Genomic DNA, 27,959 nt, shown 5'->3' on the forward strand with positions numbered 1-27,959 from the left:
CCCAAACGAGGCAGCTTCGCAGAGCCTCGGACAGTGTTTATTTCCCCGGGCCTCTGGCTCCCGCTGCAGAATCCTTGCATAAACCCGCCACCGTGGGCATAGCTGGAGGGGACGCGGGGTGGCGGCCTAGCTACCGACCCATTTACCTGAGGAAACGAGGCTTTCCCTGCAACGCGAAACCCCCGGCATTTCAAGGTTCTAACACGAACTGGACTAAACACCACTAAAACGTGCCCCCCTTTCCAGACTTGGTCAGGTAAGCTCCTTGTTCAGTTAGCACAAGACGGGAGAAAGACAGCTACATGGACAGAGGACAGACGGACACTGTTCCCCCTTGGGAGTCCTGCCATCAGGCCCGCGCTGTGACCCCCAAGAAGGTTAAATGAGCAGCACGGAGGAGGACAGTGTTTTTCACGAGAGGTATGCACAGTGTAACTGGAGGTTTTTGTTTTTAACCCAAAAAACCCCTATGCCTTTTCTTTCAAACCATGTTACCTAAGACAGACTGGAGTGCCACCTGCTGTGGAGATCTGTGTGGCCTCCCTTCGAACACCCAACACCTGGACATCACAGAGAGGCACTTGCAGTGTTTTATACAGTTTAAACTCCATCAGCAAGTCGGGATTTGCCAAACACAAGAGTGTCTAAACTCAGTGGCTGAACGGATCCACACTTTATGGTTCCTTAACCTGCAATCAGAGAATGTGAAGATCAAGCCATGAAGTTCAGGACCAGTGACAGGCACGCTTGGTCACCAGCCAGCACGCACGCGGGTCGAGACCACAGCCACCACCCAGCACGCACACGAGACCCCCTCCTCCCAGGGCACAAGACAAAGACGTGTGCACGTGGTGGCATTTCACGCTTGACCAAACGTAGCCTCTGCTTTCCCGGTATCTAAAATGAGAAGTTCAACTTGCTGGGTTAACCGGGTTAAATGCAACTGAACGTGACCTCGGGAAGACGGGTCTGGTGCCCGGATGACGGACTCCTGCTGACGGGAGGACGGCGCGGCTGCTACGGTCTCGAGAGTCACAGAGGCGCACGGATGCCACATGCGGGGGGCGGGGGACATGATGAAGACCGCGCGAGGCGGCTCCGCGGCCGGACGCCAAGCTGTGGGGGCTGTCGTGGGGCCGCCTCGGACGCACACGCACCCTCTGGGGGCCCCCGCCAAGCCCGCGGAGGGGGACAGTCCAAATGTGGGCACGCAGAGGAGAGCCCCCGCCGTCCACACGCAAGGCCCGGACGCCCCGACGCAAACGGACACGCCGGGAATCAGCAGACGAGAGCCCGCACGCCACCAGAGGGGCTGCGCGGGCCCCTCTGGGGGGCGGCGTGCCCGCAGGTCACTCCAGCTCCTCCCAGTCGTCGGTCAGGTGGCCTCGGCTCTGCCGTCGGATGCCAACCAGCTTCCCGGCCGACCGGAGGCTCCAGCGCGAGCTGTTCCCCGAGCTGGCCAGGCTGGTGTATTTGCTGCAGCCGCCAGCGCCCTCCTCCCAGCCCGGCCCGGACGGGCGGCCGCTCGCGGGGTCGCCCGGCCCAGCGCTCACGTCCTCCAGAGCAAGTCGGGGAGGCTCCCAGCCTTCGATCTCATCTGGCTTCTTCGACTGTATGTTCTGTTTTAAACCCAAATTGTCCCAAAATCCCGATTTCTTCTCTGTCTTCAGCTCTTCCCTCAACCGTAAGTTAGCTCTGCGGGAGACAAGAGGGCAAGTGTCGGTGGCCGCGGCCCTCAGGGCCTCAAGCAGGGTCTGCTGTATACACAGAACATTCTTTGGTGAAAACTTTAAATCATTTAGTAGGGGAACACAAACCTGCAGTGTCAAACTTGAAAGTCAGAAAAGAAAACTTAGTCCCTACACGTCAGAGAAACCAAAGGCCGTATTTTAAGAAGACATGCCAGGCGGCACACAGGCAGAGAGCTGGCTCCCAGGGAGACACTCGAGTGTTTTGAGTGCAACAAGAAACGCGGGGTCAAATTCAGAAACACAGGGATGGACATTCCTCTCATCAAATCGGTCTTCAGAAGGCTTATCACACTTAGCAGGCTTGGCTGAAGCGCTGAGTGGGGAACTCGTGGAAACCATGCCCCATAAAGATGGGACGCTGCGGCGGGGGGGGGGGGGGGGGGGGGGCGGCGCGGAGCACCAGGATGTGTGCGTTGCGGGCTGGTCCCACAGCCGGACTGGACCGAGGGGCCCGTGCACACAGTCCAGCCACAGGAGCGTGCGGAGAGGTCACAGCCAGGGTGCCGCCCAGGCGTCCTCGGGCCTCAACCGAGCACCTGGCCTGCGGTCCGGCTCGCAGAAACTCCCCTCACAATCAGACGTGCCGTTGGCAATACCACTCAGCTGTCGCTGAATTTGGTATTTTCGTGTTTAAATACACTTTTTAGAATTTCAGGTACAGTAAACGTCAATGTGTCAGTTTAAATATATTCAATTTTCCAAAATCTTTTACAGTTCACCAGTCCTTTGCATTTTTAACTTTTTTCCCTTGATTTTTTAAAGCTAGAATATCTCCAGCACGGCTACAGGCCCTGGAAGGCTAACGCGTTCCACTTACAATTCTGAGTGCAAGAGCTCGTCTGAGGAAACGCCTTCTTCCACTTTTCCATAACCTCTCAAAAGGTCCTTCTAGCCACCCTTGTGACCTTCTCCCAGAAAAACATTTTACTCGTTTTGTCTCCTGAGTGTCAAAACTAGTACAACCCACTTCTGTCTACTCCCCGGGGAAGGAAACCCTCCTATCTGCCCGCGAGTCGGAGGGACGGACCACAGTTTTGAGGTAACGTCACCCGCGGCACCTGCCTCCCTGGAGACCATAGCACTTGAACCCACGGACACTTACCCTTTGGACTTGGGGGATTTACATCTTTCAAGCAGGTGCTGTTCATCGTCTTTATTAAACAGAGAAGTCACTTCCTTCCAGCCTCGGAAACTTGCTCCCTGAACCTAGTAAGAGGTTAGAAAAAGAGAAAATCTGAGGTAGTAAATAAACCGTAACCATGGAGCTTGAAGTTAGAAAAGAAACCAGCATGGCCTGCCTTCCTCCGCCGTGTCTGCACACGGGCAGTTCCCCCTGGCTGTAGGTGACCACAGAGGTCACACACATGGCACCCGCCACCAGCACGTCCAGGCCGCCAGGGTCACTCCCCCACGCGCCGGAACAGGCTGGCCAACAGTCCTATGTTGGGACAGCCATACCAGGCTGGGGTGGGCGGGGAGGGGGTTGGAGAGGAGGTCACTTTACTGAGTCTGTCCCAGTCCAGATGTGTCTCAGTCAATGCCTGGCACCTCAGACTCAAAGGTCTGTGTTAATAAGGAATGGAGGAAAAGGCAGGTCCCCTGAGCAGGTGCCTTGTGCATGAACTCACCGAGCTGGGCCTGGATTTCTCTTGTTTGTGAGTGGAGGGGAACAGAGGGGGACTCCTAGGGGGCAGACCTAGCTTTCGGATACTTTGACATGTTACATATGTAACATAAAGTGACTGTGGACACTGGACCAAGAGGCTGCATGATGGCCACGGCTTCCGACGGTATCTGAGAACAGAGAAAATGGCTCGTTAACGAACCTGCTGGGTGACCCGATGGCCCAGCAGCCCCGAGAGGGTCCAGCCCAATCCTGAGTGTAAATGTGGGTGCGAGCTGGTCGGGGCCGCCCCATGGGAGAACTGTTCTCGATGAGGAGGCCTTTTCAGAGTGTGCAGATGAGCTGGGGAGACGGCTACGTCCTCCCGTGCTGCGGTCACCAGGCAGGGGGGACGTGAGCCAGCAGCAGTGCTGTCCAGCCCCGGGGTCCTCTTTGTTCTCAGCTTCCCTGTCGACTCTGTATCAACTTCACGTTAATAAATTTCCATTTGTAACTTTTCAGTCTTTCTACTGTGTGCCCTGGCCGTTCCTCACCCTCCCCAGAAGCCAAAAGCTTCTTTTACCAGGAAGGTCAGAGTTCGTGGGCTCATTCTGTGGGACATCAAATCCTTGTTAGTTCACAGATCTGTTGAAGACCTGGGTTCAGGCAGTGAGGATGGGGGTCTCTACGGACAGGTGACACTGGAAGAGGCAGAAGTCACATGGAACTACAGGGACAGATGATAGATGGCAATAGACCCACAAAGCAGAGGAGCCGGCAGTGAGTGCCCGTGTGACTTGGTGGGGCAGGTGGAACTGTGTGCAGCCACGGCCGGCCGGGCACGGCTCTGTGGGCCTGACGCCCATGCCACAGACTGAGCTCTGACCACAGTGGTAGAAAACTAGACATCGTTAAAGGAGGAAAGCGAGAAACTCAGGAACACCTGGAAATTAAAAACCATTCTTCTGAACAGCCAACGGATCAAAGGAGAAATGGAAACAAAAATCTTGAGACAAACAAAAATGGAAAACAACATACAGAAACCCGGGGGATGTAGCAAAAGCTGTGCTAAGAGGAAGCTCGTACAGAAACAAGAAAGCCTGCGAGTAAACCACCTAACACTGTGTCTCAAGGTGCTAGAAAAGGAATAACAAACTGAGCCCAAAGCTGGCGGAATGAAGGAAACGGTAAAGATTAGAGGAGAAATAAGCGAAATACAGAACATAAAACCGACAAATCTTTAGCTAGACTCACCAAGGAAAACAGGAGCCACGTGAACAAAATTTTACGTAAAAGACAGAAGACATGACAGCTGATAGCTCATGACCACAGGATGGTAAGAAGCTATGAACAACATACGCCAGCAAACTAAATGACCTCGAAAAAATGGATAAATTCTTAGAAACATACAACCTACCAAGACTGAAGTAGGAAGAAATAGAAAATCTGCACAAACTATTACTACGAAGGAGACTGAATCCGTAATCAAAAGTCTCCCAAGGAAGAAAAGCCCCGGACCAGTGGGCTTCACTGGTGACTCTACCGAACACTTTAAAAGAATTAACACTAATCCTTCTCAAACTGTTCCAAAAGCTAAAAGAGGAGGGAACACTCCCAAACTCATTTACAAGGAAGGCCCGCATTATCCTAACAGCAAAGCCAGAAAAGGACACTTCAAGCCAAAAAAAAAAAAAAAAAAAAAAAAGGGCCAGTACCCCTGATGAATATAGATGCAAAAATTCTCAATAAAATACTAGCAGACCCAACTTCACAGCACGTTGTAAGAATCCCTCGCCGAGGTCAAGTGAGATTTATCCCTGGGATGTGAGAATGGTTCAAATATGCAAGTTGATAAACACAGTCCTTCACAGATGAAAGAATCAAAGGAAACAATCTTACCTCAGTAGATGCAAAAAAAAGTATTTAACAAAATGCAACACCCACTCATGATTAAAAACTCAACAAATTCGGTATAGAAGGAACAGAGCAACTGAGTAAAGGTAATAAATGACAAGCCCACAGCTAACATCGCACTCTGGTGAAAGGCTGAAAGCTTCTCTCAGATCAAAAACGAAACAAGGATGCTCACCCCTGTTCAACCTAGCAATGGATGTCCTAGCTAGGGCAACTGGACAAGGAAAAGGAGGAAGGGGCATCAGAACTGGAAAGGATTATGTGAAACTGTCTCTGTTTGCAGAATACATGATTTTATATACAGAAAACCCCACAGACTCCAGCAAACCACTGTCAGGTCTAATCCACGACTTCAGTGCATCTGCAGCGTGCAAATGAACATTCAGAATTCAGTAACCTTTCTTTATGTTAACAGTGAATTTTCTAAAAAGGAAATAAAATGCTCCCCTTTACAACAGCATCAAAAACAATAAACTACTTAACAATAAATTTAATCAACCGGTGAAAGAGCTCTACACTACAAGAGCTCTACACTACTCTAAAACTACAAGACACTGGCGAAAGAAAAGTGAAGAGGACAGAAAGAGAGAGAGAGTATCCTCTGTTCACGGACTCCAGCGATACTGCCCAAATCTCCATACTTCCCAAAGCTGACTACACACTCAGTGTGATCCCTGAACGATTCCAATGGTATTTTTTTTTTTTGACAAACAATCCTAAAAGTGTGTACAGAACCACAAAAGACCCCAGATAGCCAAACCACTAAGAAAGAAAAAGTGGGAAGCCCCACGCTCCTGGATTACGAAGCTGGCCTAATAAAACCCCATGGCACTGGCAAAGACACAAGGACACACAGGGAACAGAACGAGCAGCCCAGAAATACACCCTTATACACAGTCACCCAGTACCTAATGAGAGCCATTAACATTCAGTGTAGAAAAGACAAGCTTCCTCAGTAAAAGTTTTCGGGAAAACTGGCCCACTGTCTTGTAGCACTCACAAAAATTAGCTAGAAATGCATTAAAGACTTAAATTTAAGACTGGAAAACCATACGGGGCGCCTGGGTGGTCCAGCTGGTTGAGCATCCAACTTCAGCTCAGCTCATGATCACGGTTCATGGGTTCGAGCCCCGTGTCAGGCTCTGTGCTGACAGCTCAGAGCCTGGAGCCTGCTTCAGATTCTGTGTCTCCCTCTCTCTGTGCCCTTCCCCTGCTCACGCTGTGTGTGTGTCTCTCTCAAAAATAAACATTTAAAAAATTTTTGAAGGAAAGAAAAAGAGACTGGAAAATCATGGAAGTCCTAGAAGAGAACAGGACAAAGCCCCTTGACATGGGTCGTGGTGACGCCTTTTGAGTGTGACACCTAAGGAAGGCACAAGCAATGAAAGCAAGACTACACAACTGGGACCAAACCAGAGTCTGCACAGGACAAATGACCAGCAAAATGAAAAAACAAACAAACAAACACCCCAGCCTGCAGAATAAGGAAAAAATGTGCAAACCATATAGCTGATAAGGTGGTAATATCCAAAATATATAAAGAACTCTACCTTAATAACAACAAAACAATAATCCTATTTTAAAATGGGGAAAAGATCTGAATAGGAACCTTTCCAAGGCCACGTACACACTAAGGTGCCCCACGTCACCCCTCACCAGGGAGATACGAGGCACTTCTGTCACAATGTCCGAACTCAAAAACTAGAAACTGCAGGTGCTGGTGAGGATGGGGAGAAACCACTGGTGGGAAGGTACCTGGGTGCAGCCACTGTGGAAAACTGTGTAGAGGTTTCTCAAACGACTGAAAATGGAAGTACCATGTGATCCAGCATTTCACTCCAAGGAGGCAAAACCGACACTGAAGGGGCACCCGCACCCCGTTTTCAGAGCAGCACGAGCATTATTCACAAGAGCCAAGATAAGGAAATAGCCTGAGTTTCCACTGACGCGTGAAGGAAACGTAGTACACACACAAGGGAATAGCATTCAGCCATAAAACAAGAAGGAAGTCCCGCTGTTTGTGACAACGTGGATGGACCTCGAAGGGATTGTACCAACGGAGAAATCAGAGAAACACAAATACTGGGATCTCACTTGTTAATGGCATCTTAAAAACAAACTCAAGAAAAAAGCGAACAGATTTGTGGATACTGGAGGCACAGTGAGGGGGTGTGGAATTGGAGGAAGGGATCAAGTGGTACAAACTCCCAGCTAGAAGATAAGGAAGTACTGAGGTGCAACGTACGACATGGGGACACGGCCGAGTCTGTGATACATCCTAAAAGTTCTATGAAAAGAAAAAACATCTTTCCTTCTCATGTAGATGACACGATGTCGCTGTGCCCAGAATTCCAGCCGCCGTGCTGCGCGTCTGGTGCTCAGCAGTGCGGTCTGCAGCGACACGTCCATAAAATGAGAGATGAAACAAGGGAACCTGCGAACTTCACCTCCTTGGATCAGGATACAGACCCTCATCCATGCCATCCTTCAAACTTCAGTCTCACACTTCATTATCTCCAACAAGATGTCCCCAAATTACTTGAAAACCAAATAGAGAGTCATCTGCATTGTCTTCGGTTGCTCCCCAGGCAATAAAATGCTAGGCTGAAGTGCTTTAGTTCACCCCAAGGAAGCAAGGGCAAACTCTTTAATTCCTGGCATCATGAGCAACCCCAGAAGCACCTGTTCACGGTACTGAGAAAGCAGCGGCTACTGTCCCCAGGGGCCTGCTGCAACTCTTGGTCCAAAATGTACCAATACACAGATTTTACCACAACAGGAAAAACTACACCAACACTGAATGGTGATGGGGGCGTCTGGGGGGTTCAGTCAGCTAAGCGTCTGACTCTTGATCTCAGCTCAGGTCATTATCTCACAGTTCATGGCATGAAGCCCCGAGTCAGGGTCTGTGCTGACAGTGCAGAGCCTGCTTGGGATTTTCTCTCTCTCTGTCTCTGTCCCTCCCCTGCTCGATGTGCAAACACTCTCTCAAAATAAATAAACCTAAAAAAAAAAAAAAAAAAAAAAAAAACCAAAGCCCTGAATGGTGACGGATGAGCCACACCATTTCATTGGAGAGGACAAAGGGAATATTATACCAAAATACCTCTGAAAAACAGGAACTAATGCAGGGACCCCAAAGAAGAATACGACACAACACACTGGTTAAGTCCCACACGTGCCACGTAATCTGTGGGCACTGGTTCCGTCCATGTCCTGCGTAATGCCAATACTTAAATAAAAGCAACTAAATGTGTGTACTTTTTCAAGGTATTTGAGTTCACAGGGGATTTTTAGGGGAGAGAGTTAAAAATCGTTGGGTCAGGTATGCCAATATTGTATTAGGAGATCGCTGTTGTCAGTAATTATATGGTGAGAGTTCAAGGTCAGTGTGTAAGTCACCAGGTGTGCGGTGTGTGACCTGGTGCGAGTGACTTACGTACATGAACCCACGAGTGCTCTGATGCCCAGAATCGCTCGCACGCTAAACGCATCTTCTGGTGTCGACGCAGAAGAACCGGAGAACCACGTTCCCAGCCACGGCGGATCGCACGCGGGGCTCCCGGGTCGCACTCTGCACCCAGGGAAGGGAGGTGACGGCGTGTGTGTTGGCGGCAGGGCCACGGGAACCCCCCCAGGGCCTCTCCTTGGCATCAGCATCAGCCAGCGTGTGCTGACTCTGCCTGAAAGCCGTGGAGACGACACCTGCTCCACAGCCTCGCTCCCAAGCTACGAGCGGCCCACGCGGGAATGGGCACGGGCTGCCGTGTCTCAAGGAACACGGAGAGCCACAGCCAGGCCAAGGGTTCCAATTATGATGTCATTTTCAGAGACTTTTTCTAGACCATTCTAAACTCGAGAACTCACAATAATCTTATGTTTACACACCCAGAGGTTACTGACACACTGGTAATCCCGGAGAAAATGCTTTCACCACCCAGTTCAGGCCTCTAGGTCAAACTGTGAATCCATATCCCCGGCTCTGTAGAGCTGTCGGGCCACAGGGACAATTCTGACCGGGACACTCAGCAGCCCACAGGAAGCGCACGCTGAAAATACCTTAGAGGGACGTGGTCTGCCTCCCCGGCGCAGCCTCCGAGCTTCTCTCCACACCAGCGGGAGTCAGAGACCTGGCCTTCCTGGCAGAGGGAGGCACTGACCCAGTGTGAAGCCGACAGGGGCAGCCTGGTTCCCAAGCCCTGCTTGTCCCCACTGTCCCACCTGGAGGACCGGATGACAGAGACATCTTGGGTACACGCAGATGCAAAGGCAATGGCGACAAGCATCCCTCCCTCCACTGAGGGCGTGTGGCTAACCGGGGTCCTTGAGGTGGGTAAGAGTGACATGGGCCGGCCCTCCGCCCGAAACAAGGGGCCACAGGCCGCCCTGCTGGAGAGCCGGCCTTCTGAGACCCCAGGGGCGCCCGCTGACGGCCCTCGGTCAGGCTGGGGTGAAGCGTGAGTGGCACACACGGCCCCGAGACCAGCACAGTAAGCGACCGTGTCCTGCACAGGTGCTCCCTGGGGGCCTGCGGGTCAAAGGCACTCGTAACCACAGGGCGCAGGAGCCACACGCGGCCACTCACTCTGAGGTGCACAGTCCCGTGGCCGTGCCCACGGATGGGACACACACAGGAACTCGGGACCCTTAGACGTGTGTGCACGTCTCTTCTTTCACAGACCCCGAGCATCCACACCAGCTCTGAACCATTCACATGGGTGGAAGGGAAGCCTGGGATTCAGAGGAAAGCGGATCTTTGTGTGGACGAGGCCAGTGAACAAGAAAACACACTCTGTAGTCCCAAACAGGGTCCAAACCCAATGCCCGTCAGCAGAGGGCTCAGTGAGACAGCAGGGTGCGTCTGCACCCAGCTAGAAGGGCCCACGGGCGCGACCACGACACTGCCAGCAACATGTGCACACGAATCACAAAGGCAGAATGCCAACAGTCCCCACTCCCTACCGGGTGGTGCCCCTGTACGTGCAGGTGCAGCCATGTCTGGTCTTTATACAGTTACGTGTACGTGTTCACGTACGTGTCCTGATGGAGCCATCCCTGCATGGGGTATTAAAGTTTTTATATGTTTACACCTGTCTTTTAGACGTGTATCTTCTATGCCAACAGCACAGCAAGGAAAGAACTGGTTGGCTGGCAAATTAAAAAGAGACTCCTTGTTCACCCTTTGAGTGTCTTAGTTTGGGCAGTTGTAACAGACCACAGACGGAGCGGCTCACCCAACACTTAATCCTCCCAGTGCTGGAGGCCGGACGGGCAGATCTGGGGTCAGGTGAGGGTCCACCTCCTCCTGGTGCACAGACAGTGTCTTCCCTGTGTCCCAGTGTGGAGGAGGAAGGGCCAGGAGTGCCGTGGGGTCTCCTCTGTAAGGACCCTAACCCCATCACGGAGGCTGCACCCTCACGACCTCCTCTCCTCACAGAGCCCCCCTTCTGGACTGTCACCTTGGGGCTTAGGTTTCACCGAATGAAATCGAGGGGGACACAGACACAGCCTATAGCACTAGTGAACGTATAATCCACCAAAAATGTATGTGTCTTGAGCGGCCGTCCTAAGGCCTGGTGAGCCGGTGTTCCTCCTCTGAGCCACAAAGGCAGCAAGTAACTGAGTCACTGTTTTCTCAGTTCTCTCTGGGGGTTATGACCTGACCCCATCCTAGCTGCACAGAAGAGGAAGTAGTCCACCTTGTATCACATCTGAACTCCTGCCAGATAAGCAGACTGGCACAGGCTCCCATGGCAGCAACCCCTCTCAGCCCCGCCCACCTGTGGGAAGGGGCAGGAAAGAGGCACACGGTGCCCCCCACACAGCGACACCCAGGCGGCCCAGGAAGTGAAAGACAGGCAGAGCCCTCCACGTGGCCTGTCCTCCTGGTCCTTAGGTAAACGCAGCAGCTCCCCAGGAAAGCAGGGAAGACAGGGCAGGGGTTGGGGCGGGTGGGCAGGCAGGGCAAATCAAAATGCAGACGAGGACGTGAAAAGGAGACCAGACATTACTGAAGAGATACGGAGTCAAATGGGAGAAGAGCCACACGCAAGAGAGAAAGGTTTAGGACAAAACGAATGTAAACGCTGTTGCGTCCAGATGCGAGTTTCACGAGGAAACACAAGACGATGGTGGGGAACGCCAGCCGCAGCAGTGCCCCCGGCACAGAACCAAACCTCTTCTCAAGCCCACACGCACACACGTGGGGACAAAGGACAGCACGCACGTTTACACCTGCTGAGAAAGACCGGTTCCAGGAGCGTGGCAAGAGCCCATGTTTTCAGCACGCCTCTGGGCAGCAGTGGAGGCCGGAGGGAGACGTTCCAAGGGACAATCACTGCGTCTAGAATTTTGTGCCACAGGTGACATGTGAAAGCAAAAAACCGCAACAAGAAAGAAGAGCCACTCTCCGACCGGGGAAAGCGTCTCTCATGCTGCGGAGGAGCTCGTCCTGCAAGTGCTCCGCTCTAAATCGGCCGAACAAGGAGGGGACCGTTCACACACACAGCATGCACTCTCTACAGAACTCCTAGCCCATATACTGCAGAGTGAGCACTGCACTCGGAAGCGCGGAATCCGGTGTCTTGAGGGATAGCTTAAAACATTAAAAGTGATAAATTCTGAAGAGCAAAAATTATGGTGGAGAGAGAACGAGTTGGGAACTGCTTCTTTTACTTGTAACTTTATAGGTCTTTTTTAACTGGAAAAATAAAAAACAAGAAAAACACTAGGAACGGTTGGCATATATAATAACATCCAGTGACCTCTCCCAGCCTGGCACTCAGACAACAGAGAAAAATAACAGGCATCCAGATTGACAAGGAAGAAGTAAACTTTCACTATTTGCAGATGACAGGATACTCTATGGAGAAAATCTGAAAGACTCCACCAAAAAATGGCTACAACTGATAAAAATAAATTCAGGAAAGTGGCAGGATACAAAATCAACATAAAGAAATCTGTTGCATTTCTAGGTACCAATAATAAGGCAGCAAAAACATACATTAGGAAAGTAATTCCACTTACAAATGCACCAAAAATAATAAGATACCCAGAAATAAACCTAACCAAAGAGGTAAAAGATCTGTACTCTGGAAACTATAAAACACTGATAAAAGAAACTGAAGAAGACACAAAGAAATGCAAGGACATCCCATGCTCATGGATAGGAAGGACAAATGTTGTTAAAATGTCAATACTACCCAAAACAATCTACAGAATTAATGCAATCCCTATCAAAATACCAACAGCATTCTTCACAGAGCTAGAACAAACAATCCTAAAATTTGTATGGAACCACAAAAGACCCCAAATAGCCGAAGAAATCTTGAAAAAGAAAAGTAAAGCTGGAGGCATCACCATTCAACTTCGAGTTATATTACAAAGCTATAGTGATAGAAACAGTATGGTACTGGCACAGAAATAGGAAGTATATCAATACAACAGAATAGAAAACCCAGAAATGGACCCACAACTATATGGCCAACTCATCTTCGACAAAGCAGGAAAGAATTTGATGGAAAAAAAGACGGTCTCTTCAACCAATGGTGCTAGGAAAACTGGAGGGTGGCATGCAGAAGAATGAAGGAAGAACTGGACCACTTTCTTAACACCATACACAAAAATAAATTCAAAATCAATGAAAGTCCTAAATATGAGGCAGGAAACTATCAAAATCCTAGACAAGAACACAGGCAGCTACCTCTTTGACAACGGCCACAGTAACTTTACGAGACACGTCTCTGTAGGCAAGGGAAACAAAAGCAAAAGTAAACTACCGGGACTATATCAAAATAAAAAGCTTTTGCACAGTGAAGGTAACAACAAAACTAAAGGCAACTTTGCAAATGATATAGCCAAAAAGGAGTTAGTACCCAGCCTACATAAAAAATTTATCAAGGGCGCCTGGGTGGCTCAGCCGGTCAAGTGTCCAGGTCTTGATGTCGGCTCAGGTCATTATCTCACTGTTAGTGAGTTTGAGCCCTGCATCAGGCCCTGTGCTGACAGTACAGAGCCTGCTTGGGATTTCTCTCTCCCTCTCTCTGTCTCTGCCCCTCCTCAGCTTGCTCACTCGCTCGCTCTCAATAAATACATACATACATACATACATACATACATACATACAAAAAAAGAACTTCTCAAACTTGATATCCAAAAAAGCAATTAAAATATAAGAAGACACGAATAGAGAATTTTCCAAAGATGAGGTACAGACAGCCAACAGACACATGAAAAGATGCTTGACATCACTCATCATCAGGGAAATGCAAATCAAAACTACAATGAGAGATCACCTCACACCTGTCAGAATGGCTAATAAATTAGCAACACAGGAAACCAGTGTTAGCGAGGATGTGGAGAGAAAAGAACCCTCTTGCACTGTTGGTAGGAATGCAACCTGCTGCAGCCACAATACTGAGGGTCCTCAAAAAGTTAAAAATAGAGCTACCTGATATTCAGCAACTGCACTAGGTTCTTGCCCAAAGAATGCAAAAATGCTAATTCAAAGGGATACATGCACCTGGATGTTTACAGCAGCATGACCTACAACAGAAAAACTATGGAAGCAGCCCAAGTGTCCATCGCCTGATGACACACACATGCACACACACACACTAGAATGTCACTCGGCCATTAAAAAGAATTAACAACGATGTGGATGGAGCTGAAGAGGATAATGCCTAAGTGAAAGAAATCAGCGAGAGAAAGACAACTTATGATTTCACTCAGATGTGGAATTTGGGAAACAAACCAGCAAAGGAGAAAGAGAGAGAGACAAACCAAAAAAGAGACTCTTAACTCCAGAGAACGCACGGGTGGTCACCAGAGGGGAGGGGGGCGGGGGGAGGGAGGCAGGTGTTGGGGACAAAGGATACACTTGTGGTGAGGGCACCGGCTGTGGTGTGGACGTGCAAGGTCACTGTATTGCACACCTGGAACTAATATTACACTGTGTGTTAACTACACCGGAATTAAGCTAAAAACTTTAAAAAATCCAGCCTTCAACATGAATTTTATAAAACTAAAAACAGCCAAGTAGAAAAATGGGCACAACAAAGGAAAAGCCAGTCTCTGGACACATGGCGTCCAGAGATGGTGACCTGGGAGCTGCCTGGGAGACCTGGGTCTCGGCCTCGCCACCTCAGGTCAGCTCTGCAAGTTCACTGTATCCACGGGGGTAGAAGAACAAAGGATCTCGGTGCCGGCTGAGCTGCTGTCATTTAAATAGCTCTCCTGTTCTGCCCCGGGTTGTGACCCAGTTGTGATCCCTGCCAGGAGGGGATGGCTCCGCTGATGGGGCAGCGCCCACAGGGGCTCCTCAGGTTTCTCTGAAAAGCGGAGACGCTGCATTTGGGGTAACAACGTGTTCCTTTCTCTCTTTAGTCTTCTTTGTCTCGTTTAACCTTGGAACGCAGCAGTGACGTGCTCATTAAGAGTCCTGAGGCCAGGAAACAGTGACAGAAGGCAGTGTCCCTAATCAATTTGTTTACCAAGTGAGTGTGAGGATCAAGTTTACAAGATGCTCAGAGAAGGGAAGTCGGGGGCACTGCGGAGACTCCGGACCAGCACACTCAGTCCAGCACCATAAAACCTCTGCACTTAATACCCACAGACTGTCAGGAAGAGGTGGGTAAGCCGCACGCGACCTGTCAATTCCTGTGAGTGTGGCCAGCATACACCCCCTCAGTCAACCCACGTCTTCACACGCCAGCATTTACATTTCAGACCAATCAATGTGCCAAAAGCCAGCGAGGACGGCGGCGAGACAGCCACTCGGACAAGCGAGCTTGTGTTCTTTGCTTGGGCACATTCTGCAACCCAAAGTTAATAATAATAAACTCACTCAGAACTGATTTTAAGTGGCATTTTTAATCATTTCCCATCCCTAGAAATTTCTACCTTATGTCCTTCACAATATCTGTTTGAAAACCAAACGGTAAACTGACAGTGGTAACTACTTATTTAGAGCAAGGAGAATCTGGAGCAGGGAAGAGGGCATTTGTACTTCCCACACCCAGCCGCCTAACAAAGTACTTCGTGGAAATGAAAATTAAGCTTCCTAAATGACGAGTTAACGTTCAGTCTACACAAACCGTAACTGCATGGAGTCTTGAGCGCCTGATGGAAACAAACGTGTTAATCAGAGCACGTGGAGGGCTTCGGCGATCTCACACCGAACAGCACGCACGCCTGTCTGTGGCACGGAGCGGCCTGGTGTGGCCTCCTGGGCACAGGTGCCCTCCCATCCAGCAGGCACCAGACACATGACTGCTGCGTGGGGATCCACGCGCACCTGTGGTCGGCACTCGTCGGCTTCAGTAACCAGCCGGCGGCAGGGGTGGGGGGGAGCGGGACTTGGAGAGCAGCTCTGGAAGAAAAAGACTTTCTATCCAAAGGGGCTGACCTCCTATTAAAAACAATTCACAAGCTCTGCTCAGCATCAGCCATTGCTGGCTTTCTAGATACCCCGTAGGCTAGAACAGAGCGATATCCCATGGGCTGCAAGATTTCAAGGCCGTCTGAACTTGAAAAAGTTGGTCCATTAGTTGTACCTGACGGATGTAAATTTGCCTCCTAGTTCACCTTGTGTCAAGAGCTAAAACTGGACCTAACCTTGTCTTATTTCTTGGTGGGTAATAACTGAAAATAAAGGTTTTATTTCCATGCTCTCTTCTTAAAAGTAATGAGAACAATCAAACAGGAATCATTTATCATCACGTGTCTTCTGACCTGTGTGTGCACCCCCAAGACAATGATCATATTTCATTCCCCCCCTCTTCTATTTAGACTTTGTTTACGTGGGGTTTTTGTTAAACCAGGCTGTTGGATATCACTTGGAAGGGATACCAATTACAATTAGAAAGCTGAATTCTTAACTTTTAAAATCAATTTCAAGGACATGACAATTGGCATTTCTCTCAGAAACCACGTTTTGAGTGTGGAGGTTAATTGTACGGAATGCCACTCTTTTTTTTAAACAAATGGTACAATATAAAGAAAATCCCTTAATCAATAGAGATCTCTGAGTAATAAAAAAACAGATACATAGATAAAAGTTTTAAAAAAGTCTGCTTTCCAAAAATAATTTTGAAGCAGCCAAAAAAAAAAGAATGCATGACCAACCACACACACACACACACACACACACCCCAATTTACACAAAAGCTGGGTGTGAGAGCACCCAGATGTTGGATTTAACAACAACAGAAGTACTACAAAGCAGCCGTTATCAATATGTTCTAACAGGACTGAGGGAAACAACGTCAAAGAATAAATAAAGGTATGACGGCAACGCTGCCCCACGAGAAAACATCAGTAAAGACACAGACGTGACCATGAAGACCAGGAAGTACAACAAATGAAACAAAAACTTACTGGCGGGTTTCAGCAGGTCTTAATTTGGAGACTAAAGACCCCCCCCCCCCCCAACCCAAAGAAGGATCAGCACAGATCGACTACGAAGCCCACAACCAGGGACAACGAGAACGAAGTAAAACGAGGCAGCGGCACACGCCCAACCAAAAGCGCCAGGAGAAGGGAGAGTCGACAGAACGTCACCTGGCTTCACTGAAAACCAAAAACCAGTATGTCCGGAAAGCTTAACGAAGTACAAATGGAATGAACACACACCCGCAAACACACACACACCAAAATCCATCCGCCGCCGCCGGTTCACGGGACACCGTCCCGACGTGAAGCACCAGGAGTGGTCTCCGTCCTGCAGGACTGACCTGCCCGCAGCCGGACTGCAGGCGTCCCGGGACACCCCCACTTCGGATGGAAGAGAGATAAATGCAGGGCTCCCATGATCCGTTCCGGTACCAGAACTGAAAGAAAACTTCACAGAACTAAGGAAACCTCCAGACCGAAGACTACAGGTGTCAGCCGGGCAACAGCCGAATGAAGAGACACACAGGGGAGGCGGGGGAGGCCGTGCGGGGCCTCGGCGCCCTCCTCCAGAGCCGGCCCGCCCTTCACCCCCCACCCCCTGCACCTCTGTGTGCTCACCAGCCACAAAGCTCCACTAAGTCTCGTGTGCAAAGTTTTTATTGGAGTTTCATGCTGCAGGCATGACTGACTAAATCACTGGCCAGAAGCTAGATTTCAATGTCCAGTCTTCTCCCTTCTGGAAATCTCAAGCCTCTCGTCACAGGCCTGGTCCTTCTAGTGACGAATCCTCATCTTCAGTCATTGTGTTAGCAAAACAAACGCTCCTCACATTCAGGAAATCTCAAGGATTTTAGAGCCTCTGTGCTAGGTATCAGGAGCAAGGACCACACACATTTTTTATTACACCACACAAAGACAAGGAGAGAATCTTGAAAACTACAAGAGAAAATGATTAGTCGCTTACCAAGGAAGCCCTAGGAAGACTGGAAGCTGACTCTCCCAAGACAACAGTAGAGGCGAGGAGGCCGTGGAGTATCACATCCAAAGCACCAGCAAACAACGGCTGTCAAACAAAAATCCTTACCCATTAAAGCTATCTTTCAGAGAGAAAGATGAAATCAAGACTTCCCTAGATAAACAAGTTTGAAAGAAAAACAAGTTTGAAAGAATGTGCTGCCTTACAAGAAGCACTACAGGAAGCCCCTTGGGCTAAAAGCAAGTAACACAGTGAGCAGATCCACAGGGAACACAAAGAACATGGTAAGGAGATGAGGTCATTTCATATAAAACACAGTATAAGGCCTCCTTTTTTGCCTTCTTATAATTAACTTAAAAAAGTATATAATACAATATGTATATAATACAATGTTGGGCCCGCAACATCTACAAATATAATGCATGTGTAATGTATTTGCCAGTAACGACATAAAGGAAGTGGGTGGGAAGAAAAGTGTACTGGACTAATTACTACAGACAGTAAGCGATAAACTAAAACGTTATGTGAGAAAATACACACAACGCAAAAGGGAACAGAAGAGAAATAGAGAAGCAAAAAAACCTGGGACACAGAAAACAAAAAGTAAAATGTCAGATGTAAACCCCACCACAGTGATACTATTACATGTAAGCGGATTAAATAATCAGTCAAAGGCAGAGACGGCCATACTGAATTATAAAATCTGATCCTACTAAAGGGGGCCTACAGGAAACATACCCTAACTTCAAAGATACAGGAGACTGAAAGTAAAAGGAAGAGAGATCATAGAAACAAGCAACCACACACACACACACACACAAAGCTGGAGCAGTTCCATCAGTGAATAAGATAAACATTAAAATTTCAAAAGTTGTTGGGGCGCCTGGGTGGTGCAGTCAGTTAAGCGTCCGACTTCAGCCAGGTCCGACTTCAGCCAGGTCACGATCTCGCGGTCCGTGAGTTCGAGCCCCGCGTCAGGCTCTGGGCTGATGGCTCAGAGCCTGGAGCCTGTTTCCGATTCTGTGTCTCCCTCTCTCTCTGCCCCTCCCCCGTTCATGGTCTGTCTCTCTCTGTCCCAAAAATAAATAAAAAACGTTGAAAAAAAATTTTTTTTAATTTCAAAAGTTGCTAAAGATAAAGAGAAATTTCATAATGACAAATGGATATGACAATTAAAGACATACAGACTCATACTAACAACAAAATGCAAAAAGAAAAACGGGGGCGCCTGGGTAGCTAAGTCAGTTGGGCGTCCGAATGTATTTCGGCTCAGGTCATGATCTCATGGTTTAAGAGTTCAAACCTAGTGTCGGGCTGTATGCTGACAGTGCAGAGCCTGCTTGGGATTCTTGCTTTGTGTGTGTGTGTGTGTGTGTGTGTGTGTGTGTGTGTGTGTGTGTGTGTCTCAAAATAAATAAACTTAAAGTTTAAAAAAATAGGGGCGCCTGGGTGGCTCAGTCAGTTAAGCCTCTGACTTTGGCTCAGGTCACGATCTCAGTTTGTGGGTTTGAGCCTCACGTCGGGCTCTGTGCTAACAGCTCAGAGCCTGGAGCCTGCTTCAGATTCTGTGTCTCCCTCTCTCTCTGCCCCTCCCCTGCTTGCACTGTCTCTCTCAAAAATAAAATAAAACATTTTTTTAAAAGTAAAATAAAAAGGAAGCAAAACCAGACAGAAATAAACGGAGAATGAGATAAGCCAACAATGAAAGCTGTGCCACTATCAAACATGAACACCCCTACACATACAATAAGCCACAGGAGCAACAAAAACACTCCAACAACAGAGCACACTCTGAAGTGTGCAAAGAGCAGGGTACAGGAGGGAATGTACACCAGACCCAGAACAAACCTCCTTATATTTGTTAACAGGATGAACTACTTCTGAGTAGGTTCTCTGACAACAGTGGTATGAGATCAGAAATCAACAGCAAAAAAACTCACAAATACTGGAAATTAAACAACACATTCCTAAACAACCACCGAGTCAAACAGGGACTGAAAAGGGAAACCAAAAATAGTTCGAAATAAATTACAGACAAGACACAACCTACCCAAACTCATGGGATTCAGTTAAGCAGTGCTTACAGGAAAATGTTTACCTTTAAATGTCTATATAAAGAACAAGGATTTCAAATCAATAATCTAAACTTCCACCTCAACACTGGAAAAACGAATAACCTAACACAAAGGAGAAGGAAAGAAATAAAAAAGATGAAAGCAGAAACCAATCAGAGAGAAGATAACAGTTAACAAAAACAAAAGCTGGCTCTTTCAAAAGATCAACAAAATTGACAAATCTTTAGACTGACCAAAGGAAAAAGAGAGGAGACTCAAATTACTAGAATCAGTAATGAAAGAGGAGCCATTATTATTGACTTTACAAAAATAAGGATAATAGGGATGCTTGGGTGGGCTCAGTCAGTTAAGTTGAGGCTTGATTTTAGCTCAGGTCATGATCTCAGGGTTTGTGAGTTCAAGCCCCGAGTCAGGCTCTGTGCTGACAGCACAGAGCCTGCTTAGGATTCTCTCTCTCCCTCTCTGTCTCCACCCCTCCCCCATTCACAGTCTCTTGTGCGCTCTCTCAAAATGAATATTTTTTTTTAAAAACCTTAAAAAATGAGAAGAACTCTGAACAACTGTATGTCAACAAATTACATAACACAAATCAAATTCCTACATAGACACACTACCAAAATGGACTCAAGAAAACAAAAAATCTGAATAGACTTCTAAAACAATCGGACAAATTGAATCAATAATCCAGAAGCTACCCTAAAAGAAAGGCACAGGCTCAGATGTCTTCACCACCGAATCCTACCAAACACTTAAAAGAATAAATATCACTTATTCACAAATTCTTCCAAAGTGTGTAAGAGGAAGAAACACTTCCTAACTCATTTTCTTTTTTTTTTTTTTTTTTTTACTTTTACTTTTATTTTTTAGTTTTTTAAATTTACATCCAAATTAGTTAGCATTTAGTGCAACAATGATTTCAGGAGTAGATTCCTTAGTGCCCTTACCCATTTGGCCCATCCCCCCTCCCACAACCCCTCCAGTAACCCTCAGTTTGTTCTCCATATTTAGGAGTCTCTTCTGTTTTGTCCCCCTCCCTGTTTTTATATTATTTTTGTTTCCCTTCCCTTATGTTCATCTGTTTTGTCTCTTAACGTCCTCATATGAGTGAAGTCATGTGATTTTTGTCTTTCTCTGACTAATTTCACTTAAGATAATACCCTCCAGTTCCATCCACATAGTTGCAAATGGCAAGATTTCATTCTTTTTGATTGCCAAGTAATACTCCATTGTATGTATCTACCACATCTTCCTTATCCATTCATCCATCAATGGACGTTTAGGCTCTTTCCATACTTTGGCTATTGTTGATAGTGCTGCTCTGAACATGGGGGTGCATGTGTCCCTTTGAAACAGCACACCTGTATCCCTTGGATAAATGCCTAGTAGTGTAATTGCTGGGTCGTAGGGTAGTTCTATTTTTAGTTTTTTGAGGAACCTCCACACTGTTTTCCACAGTGGCTGCACCAGCTTGCATTCCCATCCTAACTCATTTTCTAACAGAAATATTACCCTCATACCAAAACCAGACAAATACGTCATAAGAAAAGGAAATAGACCAGTATCTCATACAAATATAAACAAAAAAATCATCAACAGAATACTAGCAAACTAAATCCAGCAAAAATTAAAAAGCATTGTGCACCATAGCTCAGTGGGAATTATCCCAGGAATGCAAGGTTGGTTCAACATTTGAAAATCAATAATACAATAAAATCATTTCATGAAAATAAATAACAAAAATTACATAATCATCTCAATAGAGAAGAAAAAACATTGGACAAAATCAACACCCTTTCATGATAAAAATATTCAAGTAACAGCTCTCCCCTGGTAGAGGGCTATAGACTATTTCTACTTTTTTCCTTATATATGTGTGTATTTATTTTATATAAATGCCCTACCTAAAATACATGTAACTTTTCTAATCAGAAATTATTTTAAGACTGGGCAGCTCTTGATCTCAGCTCAGGTCAAGATCTCGCAGTTCCTGGGATTGAGACCCGTACTGGGCTCTGTGCTGACAGTGCGGAGCCTGCTTGGGATTCTCTCTCTCTGCCCCTCCTCTACTCACACGCACTCTCATTTTCTCTCTCAGAAAAACAAATTTTAAAAATTGTCTAAGAATACATTATTTTTAAGTGTTTTTAAGACCCATTTTAATGTATTATTAGCACAAAGTCTGTTATTCTGACCTACTATCTAATGTTAAACACATAAATTGGAAGTAGTCCATTCAAGTTTAAGAACAATTTGCATACATAATTACAATAAAACTCACCGTAGTCTCTAAGTATGGCAGCAATAAATTTTAAGTGTTTGCTTTGTTATTTTTCTTTTTTAAAAAGGACTTCCTCAATTTGACAATAGGCACCTAAGAAAAACCCACAGGTAATATCATACTAAACAGTTAAATATTAAAAGCTTTTCCCCTGAGCTCAAGAACGAACAAGGATGCCAATCGTGCCGCTCTGATTTAAGACTGTGTTGAAGGAGCCAACATGGCAACAGGAAAAAATAAAATAAAAAGCATCCAGGTTGGAAAGGAAGAGGTACAACTAGCTCTCTTTGCAATAACATCATCTTTTACATAGAAAATCATAAGGAATCCACCAAAAACCTATTACAACTAATAAAGAATTCAACAAGTTGAGAGAACACATGATCAGTATACAAAAATCAATTGTGTTCCTATATACCAGCAATGATCAAAAAAAGAAATTAAGAAAACCATCCCATTTAAAAACACATCAAAAGGAATACTTAGAAATAAATTTTATAAAAGGTGAAAATTTATTTCCTGAAAACTACAAAATATTACTAAAATAAAGTTTTAAAATATTTGAATAAATGGAAAATCATACCATGTTCATGGATCACAAGACATAACATTGTCATGATAGCAATGTCCCCAAACTGAGCTATAGGTTCAATCCAATCCTTTATCACAATCCTACCTGACTTCTTTGTAGAAAATGATAAGGCTATTCTAAAACTTATATGGAATCACAAGAGATTCCAAATGGTCAAAACAATGTTTAAAAAAAAAAAAAAGTAGAAGCACTCACACAAAGAACAAACTGACAGTTGCCAGAGGGAAAGGGACAGTGTGACAGGCAAAGTGGATGAAGAGGAGTGGGAGGTACAGGCTTCCAGGTATAGGATGAGGAAGTCCTGGGGATGAAAGACACACCAGAGGGAATAGAGTCAGTGGTGGTGTAACAGTGCTATACGGTGACAGAGAGCAGATACACTTGTGGTGAGTGCAGCATAATATATAAAGAAGTTGAACTACAATGTCATACACCTGAAACTAACATAATTATGTGTCAATGACATTCAAATAAAAAAAATATTTTTGAAAAGAACTCACTACAAAGCAATGGTAATCAAGACAGTGCAGCACTGGCACATGAATAAATAAATAGATGAATGGAAGAGAATCCAGAAATGAACCCATACATCTAAGGTCGACTGGTTTTTTTTGAAGGGAGCTAAGACCACGAAATAAAAGAATAGTCTTTTTCAACAAATGATGCTGTGGATACTACATAGCCACAAGCAAAAAAAATGAAATTGGACCCTTACCTCACACCATATACAAATATTAATTCAAAATGGATCAAAGATCTAAATGTAGGAACTAAAACTATAAAACTCTTAAAAGAAAACACAGGGGTTAAATCTTTATGAGGTTGGATTTGGAAAAGGATTCTTAGCGAAGATATCAAGACCATGAGCAACAAAGGAAAACAAGAGATAAACTGGAGCTCATGCTAATTTTTTTTTTTTTAATTTTTTTTTCAACGTTTATTTATTTTTGGGACAGAGAGAGACAGAGCATGAATGGGGGAGGGGCAGAGAGAGAGGGAGACACAGAATCGGAAAGAGGCTCCAGGCTCTGAGCCATCAGCCTAGAGCCTGACGCGGGGCTCGAACTCACGGACCGCGAGATCGTGACCTGGCTGAAGTCGGACGCTTAACCGACTGCGCCACCCAGGCGCCCCATCATGCTAATTTTTAAAAACTGCCTCAAAGGACACTATCAAGAAACCGAAGACAGCAGGAGAGGCGGGCCTCCATGCTTCTCTCCACCACACAGGAGCCATAGGAGACCTCCACCCTCAATGCCTCTGTAAATCACATACAACCAGCACGCTAGAGGAACTGGAGGGTGCTGTCCTCAGTGTTGCTCTAGATCAAACTTCTCCATCCCAGTCCAGAGATCAGGATGCCTCTGAGAAACCTGTTGACTCCAGGATAACATGTCACCTGTACGTGCGGCAGCACCAAGAACCAAGCCAGCCCATGACTGACAGGCCACATCAGCGAAACAGAACCTCAAGCCCTCTCCTCCTCCCTCCCCAGTCAACTCCGTTCCAAGTTCAATTCCTTCCCAGGTGACTCGGGCATAGGGAGTCTGGCTGCCTCCAAACACAATGAGAAATGTAAGTGTTCTCTTCCCAGTTCTACGAGAGGAGGCCCCACCAGCACCTGGGAACACATGCTAAGTGAGCCAATGTAATGTGCCCTCATAGCCTGATCCCCTCTCCCTCCAGGGCTCACACCAATGGGCAGGATAGTATTTGTTCCTGAGGAGGAAGAGCTACCTTAAAAATTTTTTTTTAAGTTTATTTATTTGGAGAGAGAGAAAGAGAGCACAAGCGGGTGAGGGGCAGACAGGAGACCAAATCCCAAGCAGGCTCTACACCATCAATGCAGAGCTCAGCGTGGGGCTTGAACCCTCAAACTGTGAGCTCATGACATGAGTCGAGATCCAGAGTCAGACACTTCCCGAGTGCGCCACCCAGAAGCCCCTTAAAATTAAGCTTCTCGTTTGGTAAGATGAAGGAACTGAACTTTGAAGGAATTAACCCAAAAAGAAAAAGCTATAAAAGGAAGAGTTTTACAATTCAGAATTTATTATGCTTTAGCTACTAACTCTGAGTGAAGATCATAAATACCGGGGATTCGGTCAGGTTTCAGGGCCTCCAGAGCAGGACGTTAGGAGGGCCTCCTGAGTCCACATTGCCTGGGACAGGCAGCAGGGCCTCTGGCTAATCACAGTCCCTTCCCTTCTTCACACTGACTTCCAGTACCTTTCTGAGCTAGGACTTTTAAATGCTCATTTATCGATCTCTGGGACAGCAAAACAACAAACAACAACAACAACAACAACAACAACAACAAAATTGTGTCTGTAATACTATGAAGTCTCTCTGAATACAACTAGTATAAAATGTTGTGTATATTAGCATGTTTAAAGTCCCATCAAAACAAACTAGCCGGCAAAGCCCACAGTCAGCAAGAACACACAGCAGCTCTCCAGCACAATTACTCAGTAACGTTCTGTAAGTTCTAATCAATACAAGGCATAAAAGAGAAACGAGTTAAAACTACTGGAAAGGAAATTATATTTATTATTATTTAGACTAGAGAACAAGAAAATGGCAAAGCATCAAATGAGCCATTAGACCTAAGGAAATGGCTAAATATAAAAAAAATTGCTTTATTACAGTTAAAGACAATAGAAAAAAAACCATTCACAAGGACAAAAACATTAGAAATATTCAGAAAAAAAAGTTACGTGTTGCCTTCGTAAACTATATTAAAAAGAAGACTTGAATAAATGAGGATTATAAAATCATTACTGGAGTGGCAAATGACATTAGAAATCTCCTCTCTTCTTGCATTACTCTACTTGTCTGGTAGGGTGATCGCCTAATGGGGCGGAGCACGGGATCTGCTGTAGGTCCCAAGTCATCCAGGCCTCTGAAGGCTCAGATCCAAGTGCACTGCTTTCCCCCAAGGCCCCCAGACACAGTGAGCTCCTGTCAGTGCCGCACGAGGGCACGGCCCTCAGGGGTGTGGAAGACAAGAACAAAGATAAAAATTCAAGAGGATGAGAGGAAAATCCATACCCCAAAATATTTGCAAAAGACAAACCTGATAAAGGACCACTGTCCAAAATATATAAGGAATTCTTAAAACTCAACAGTAAGAAAATGAAAACCGAATTTAAAAATGGGTCCAAAAGACTTACACAAACATCTCATCAAAGAAAATATACAGACTAAAACCGAAGGGGTGAATTCCTATTTGTCATACAAAAACAGGTCTGTTTTCCACTTTTTTTGTTGTTTATTTATTTGAAAGAGAAAGCATGAGCAGGGGAGAGGGGCAGAGGGAGACACAGAGACAGAGAGAGAGAGAGAGAGGATGAATCCCAAGCAGGCTCCACGCTCAGCACAGAGCCTGACAGAGCCTGATCCCAAGAAACGTGAGATCATGACCTGAGCTGAAATCGAGGCAGATGCTTAACCCACTGAGCCACCCAGGCGCCCCTGTCCTCCACTTCCGTGAGCAAACACGGCTGTAACTGGCATCCGGTCTTAGGGAAGCCGTCTATGCTCATCAAAAGCAGACGGTACGTGGTACGTTGATTTCAGTACAAAAACTAAGCATTAACTAAAGATACACAGATGGTGAATGAACGCAGGAAAAGATCAAGTATCATACGTCATCAAGGAACTGAGATGACAGCAACGAGACACCAGTATACAACCGTCACAACGGCCAAAATGCAAAACACTCTGACAGCACCAAGTGCTGACAAAGACGTGCAGAAACAGGAACTCTCACTCAGTGTGACGTGGGAACAAAGGCAGAAGGAAGTGGCAGGTAGAAGGAAATGTCCTCAGAACCTGCAGCCCACTGACAGACACTGGAGGCAGGCAGGGCAGAGTTTCTCCGGGACTCCCTCCGGACCTAATGCTAATGCTTTGCTGGAGGGAAAAGCCTTAGCCTGACTGCAGCCAGGCCTCCAGTATCCGGGAGTCTTTAGCATATGAAAGTCTCACTGGAAACCTCCCCTGGACCTCACCTCTCCCAGCCCCAGGGTATATAACCAGTCTCTCCTCAGGATCCCAGCGCGGCTCTTCCGGCCCATAGTCCTGCCCCTGGGCTTCCATAAAATCACTTTCTGCACCAAAAACATCTTCGAGAATTCTTTCTTGGCCATTGGCTCCGGACTCCACAGACCCCACTGTCACCCCCAAAAGACCTCATCAGTTTCAGTAGAGAGTAAGTGGCATGAAAAGAGGGTGAAAGAACAAATTTTTAATGGATTTAAAACAACCGGTAATGTATGGGGGGGGGGGGGCAGTTAAATCCTTATTTATACAACAGACAGGAAAATAAAGTCCACAGAGGTGAAAGACTTACTCCTTTTAAATGAAGCCATAAAGGAACTGGAAGAAACCTGATTTCAAGGAAGGAAATGCCTTTCTAAGCATAAAAGCAAGAAGGAAAAAACAAAAAGAAATACAGAGATTTTATCACTTTCCAAGTTCTTAAAGAAATCACTTACCTATCTTGATAAAATGTCTAATTTGAAATCCATGCGTATTTATAACACATCAGATATTGGGTGTGGTAGGCTAAAAAATATTTGGGCTCTGGCCCAGTTTCCTGGCACAAAGCTTCCTGGGAATTTACAGCCTTTTGTATGCCGATGCAGGACTGGAGAGGGGGCCAGGGAGCCCCGGTGTGGGAATGGCCACCAGAAAAGCCAACCCCTGCAGCACTGGCAGCCCCCCCTTCCCTTCCCCTGACCTCTGGGTAGGAGAGCCCTGGAAATTGGCCAGTGGTTTAATTGATCAGGCCCCAGGAACAGAACCTCCATAAAATCTCCTAAATGACAGGGCTCTGGGAGACTCCAGGGTGGTGACCACATTACTGTGCTAGGAGGCCGGCCTGTCCACAGGGGGCAAGGTAGCTCTGGACCCCCGCCCCCCACCGCCCCTGCAACATACACACACCCTGCCCGTGCACCTCTTCCCTGTGCTTGTTCCTGACTTCTATCCCTAATAATGAATAAGAGTGAATAAGTTTACTTAAATATAAATAGAATAAGACACATGCACCTGTATCCTCACTGCATCATTACTTACAATAGTCAAGCTACAGAAGCAGCCCAAGTGTCCACTGATTGATGAACACATAAAGGAGATATCGTGCATGTACACACACATACACAGGAATATTATTCAGCTATTTAAAAAAAAAAGAATGAAATCTCACCAGTTCCAACAACATGGATGAACTATAGCATATTACACTGAGATAAGTCAGATAGAGAACAAATACCATATGATTTTACCTCTACGTGGAATCTAAAAAAAAAAAAAAAAAAGAACAAACAAACAAAACAAAAACAGACTCCTAGATACAAAGAACTATCTGGTGGTTGC

General features: G+C 46.5%; 1 protein-coding gene across 2 annotated transcripts in view; it reads right to left on the reverse strand.

Annotated features, from left to right (window-relative positions):
• Positions 1-572: 572 nt before the first annotated feature.
• Positions 573-27,959, reverse strand: part of TDRP (testis development related protein) — a 40,685-nt gene continuing 13,298 nt past the window's right edge. For both annotated transcript variants that reach the window (XM_040489783.1, XM_040489784.1), the window contains 2 exons: positions 2,854-2,957; positions 573-1,695 (listed from right to left, as the gene is read on the reverse strand). In XM_040489783.1, coding sequence (XP_040345717.1) covers positions 1,350-1,695; positions 2,854-2,957 — 450 coding nt within the window. In that variant the 3' untranslated portion in view covers positions 573-1,349. The remainder of the gene's footprint in view (positions 1,696-2,853; positions 2,958-27,959) is intronic.

The sequence above is a fragment of the Herpailurus yagouaroundi genome, unplaced genomic scaffold (assembly GCF_014898765.1).
Source record: "Herpailurus yagouaroundi ecotype Mexico unplaced genomic scaffold, PumYag 181, whole genome shotgun sequence".
Lineage (NCBI taxonomy): Eukaryota > Metazoa > Chordata > Mammalia > Carnivora > Felidae > Herpailurus > Herpailurus yagouaroundi.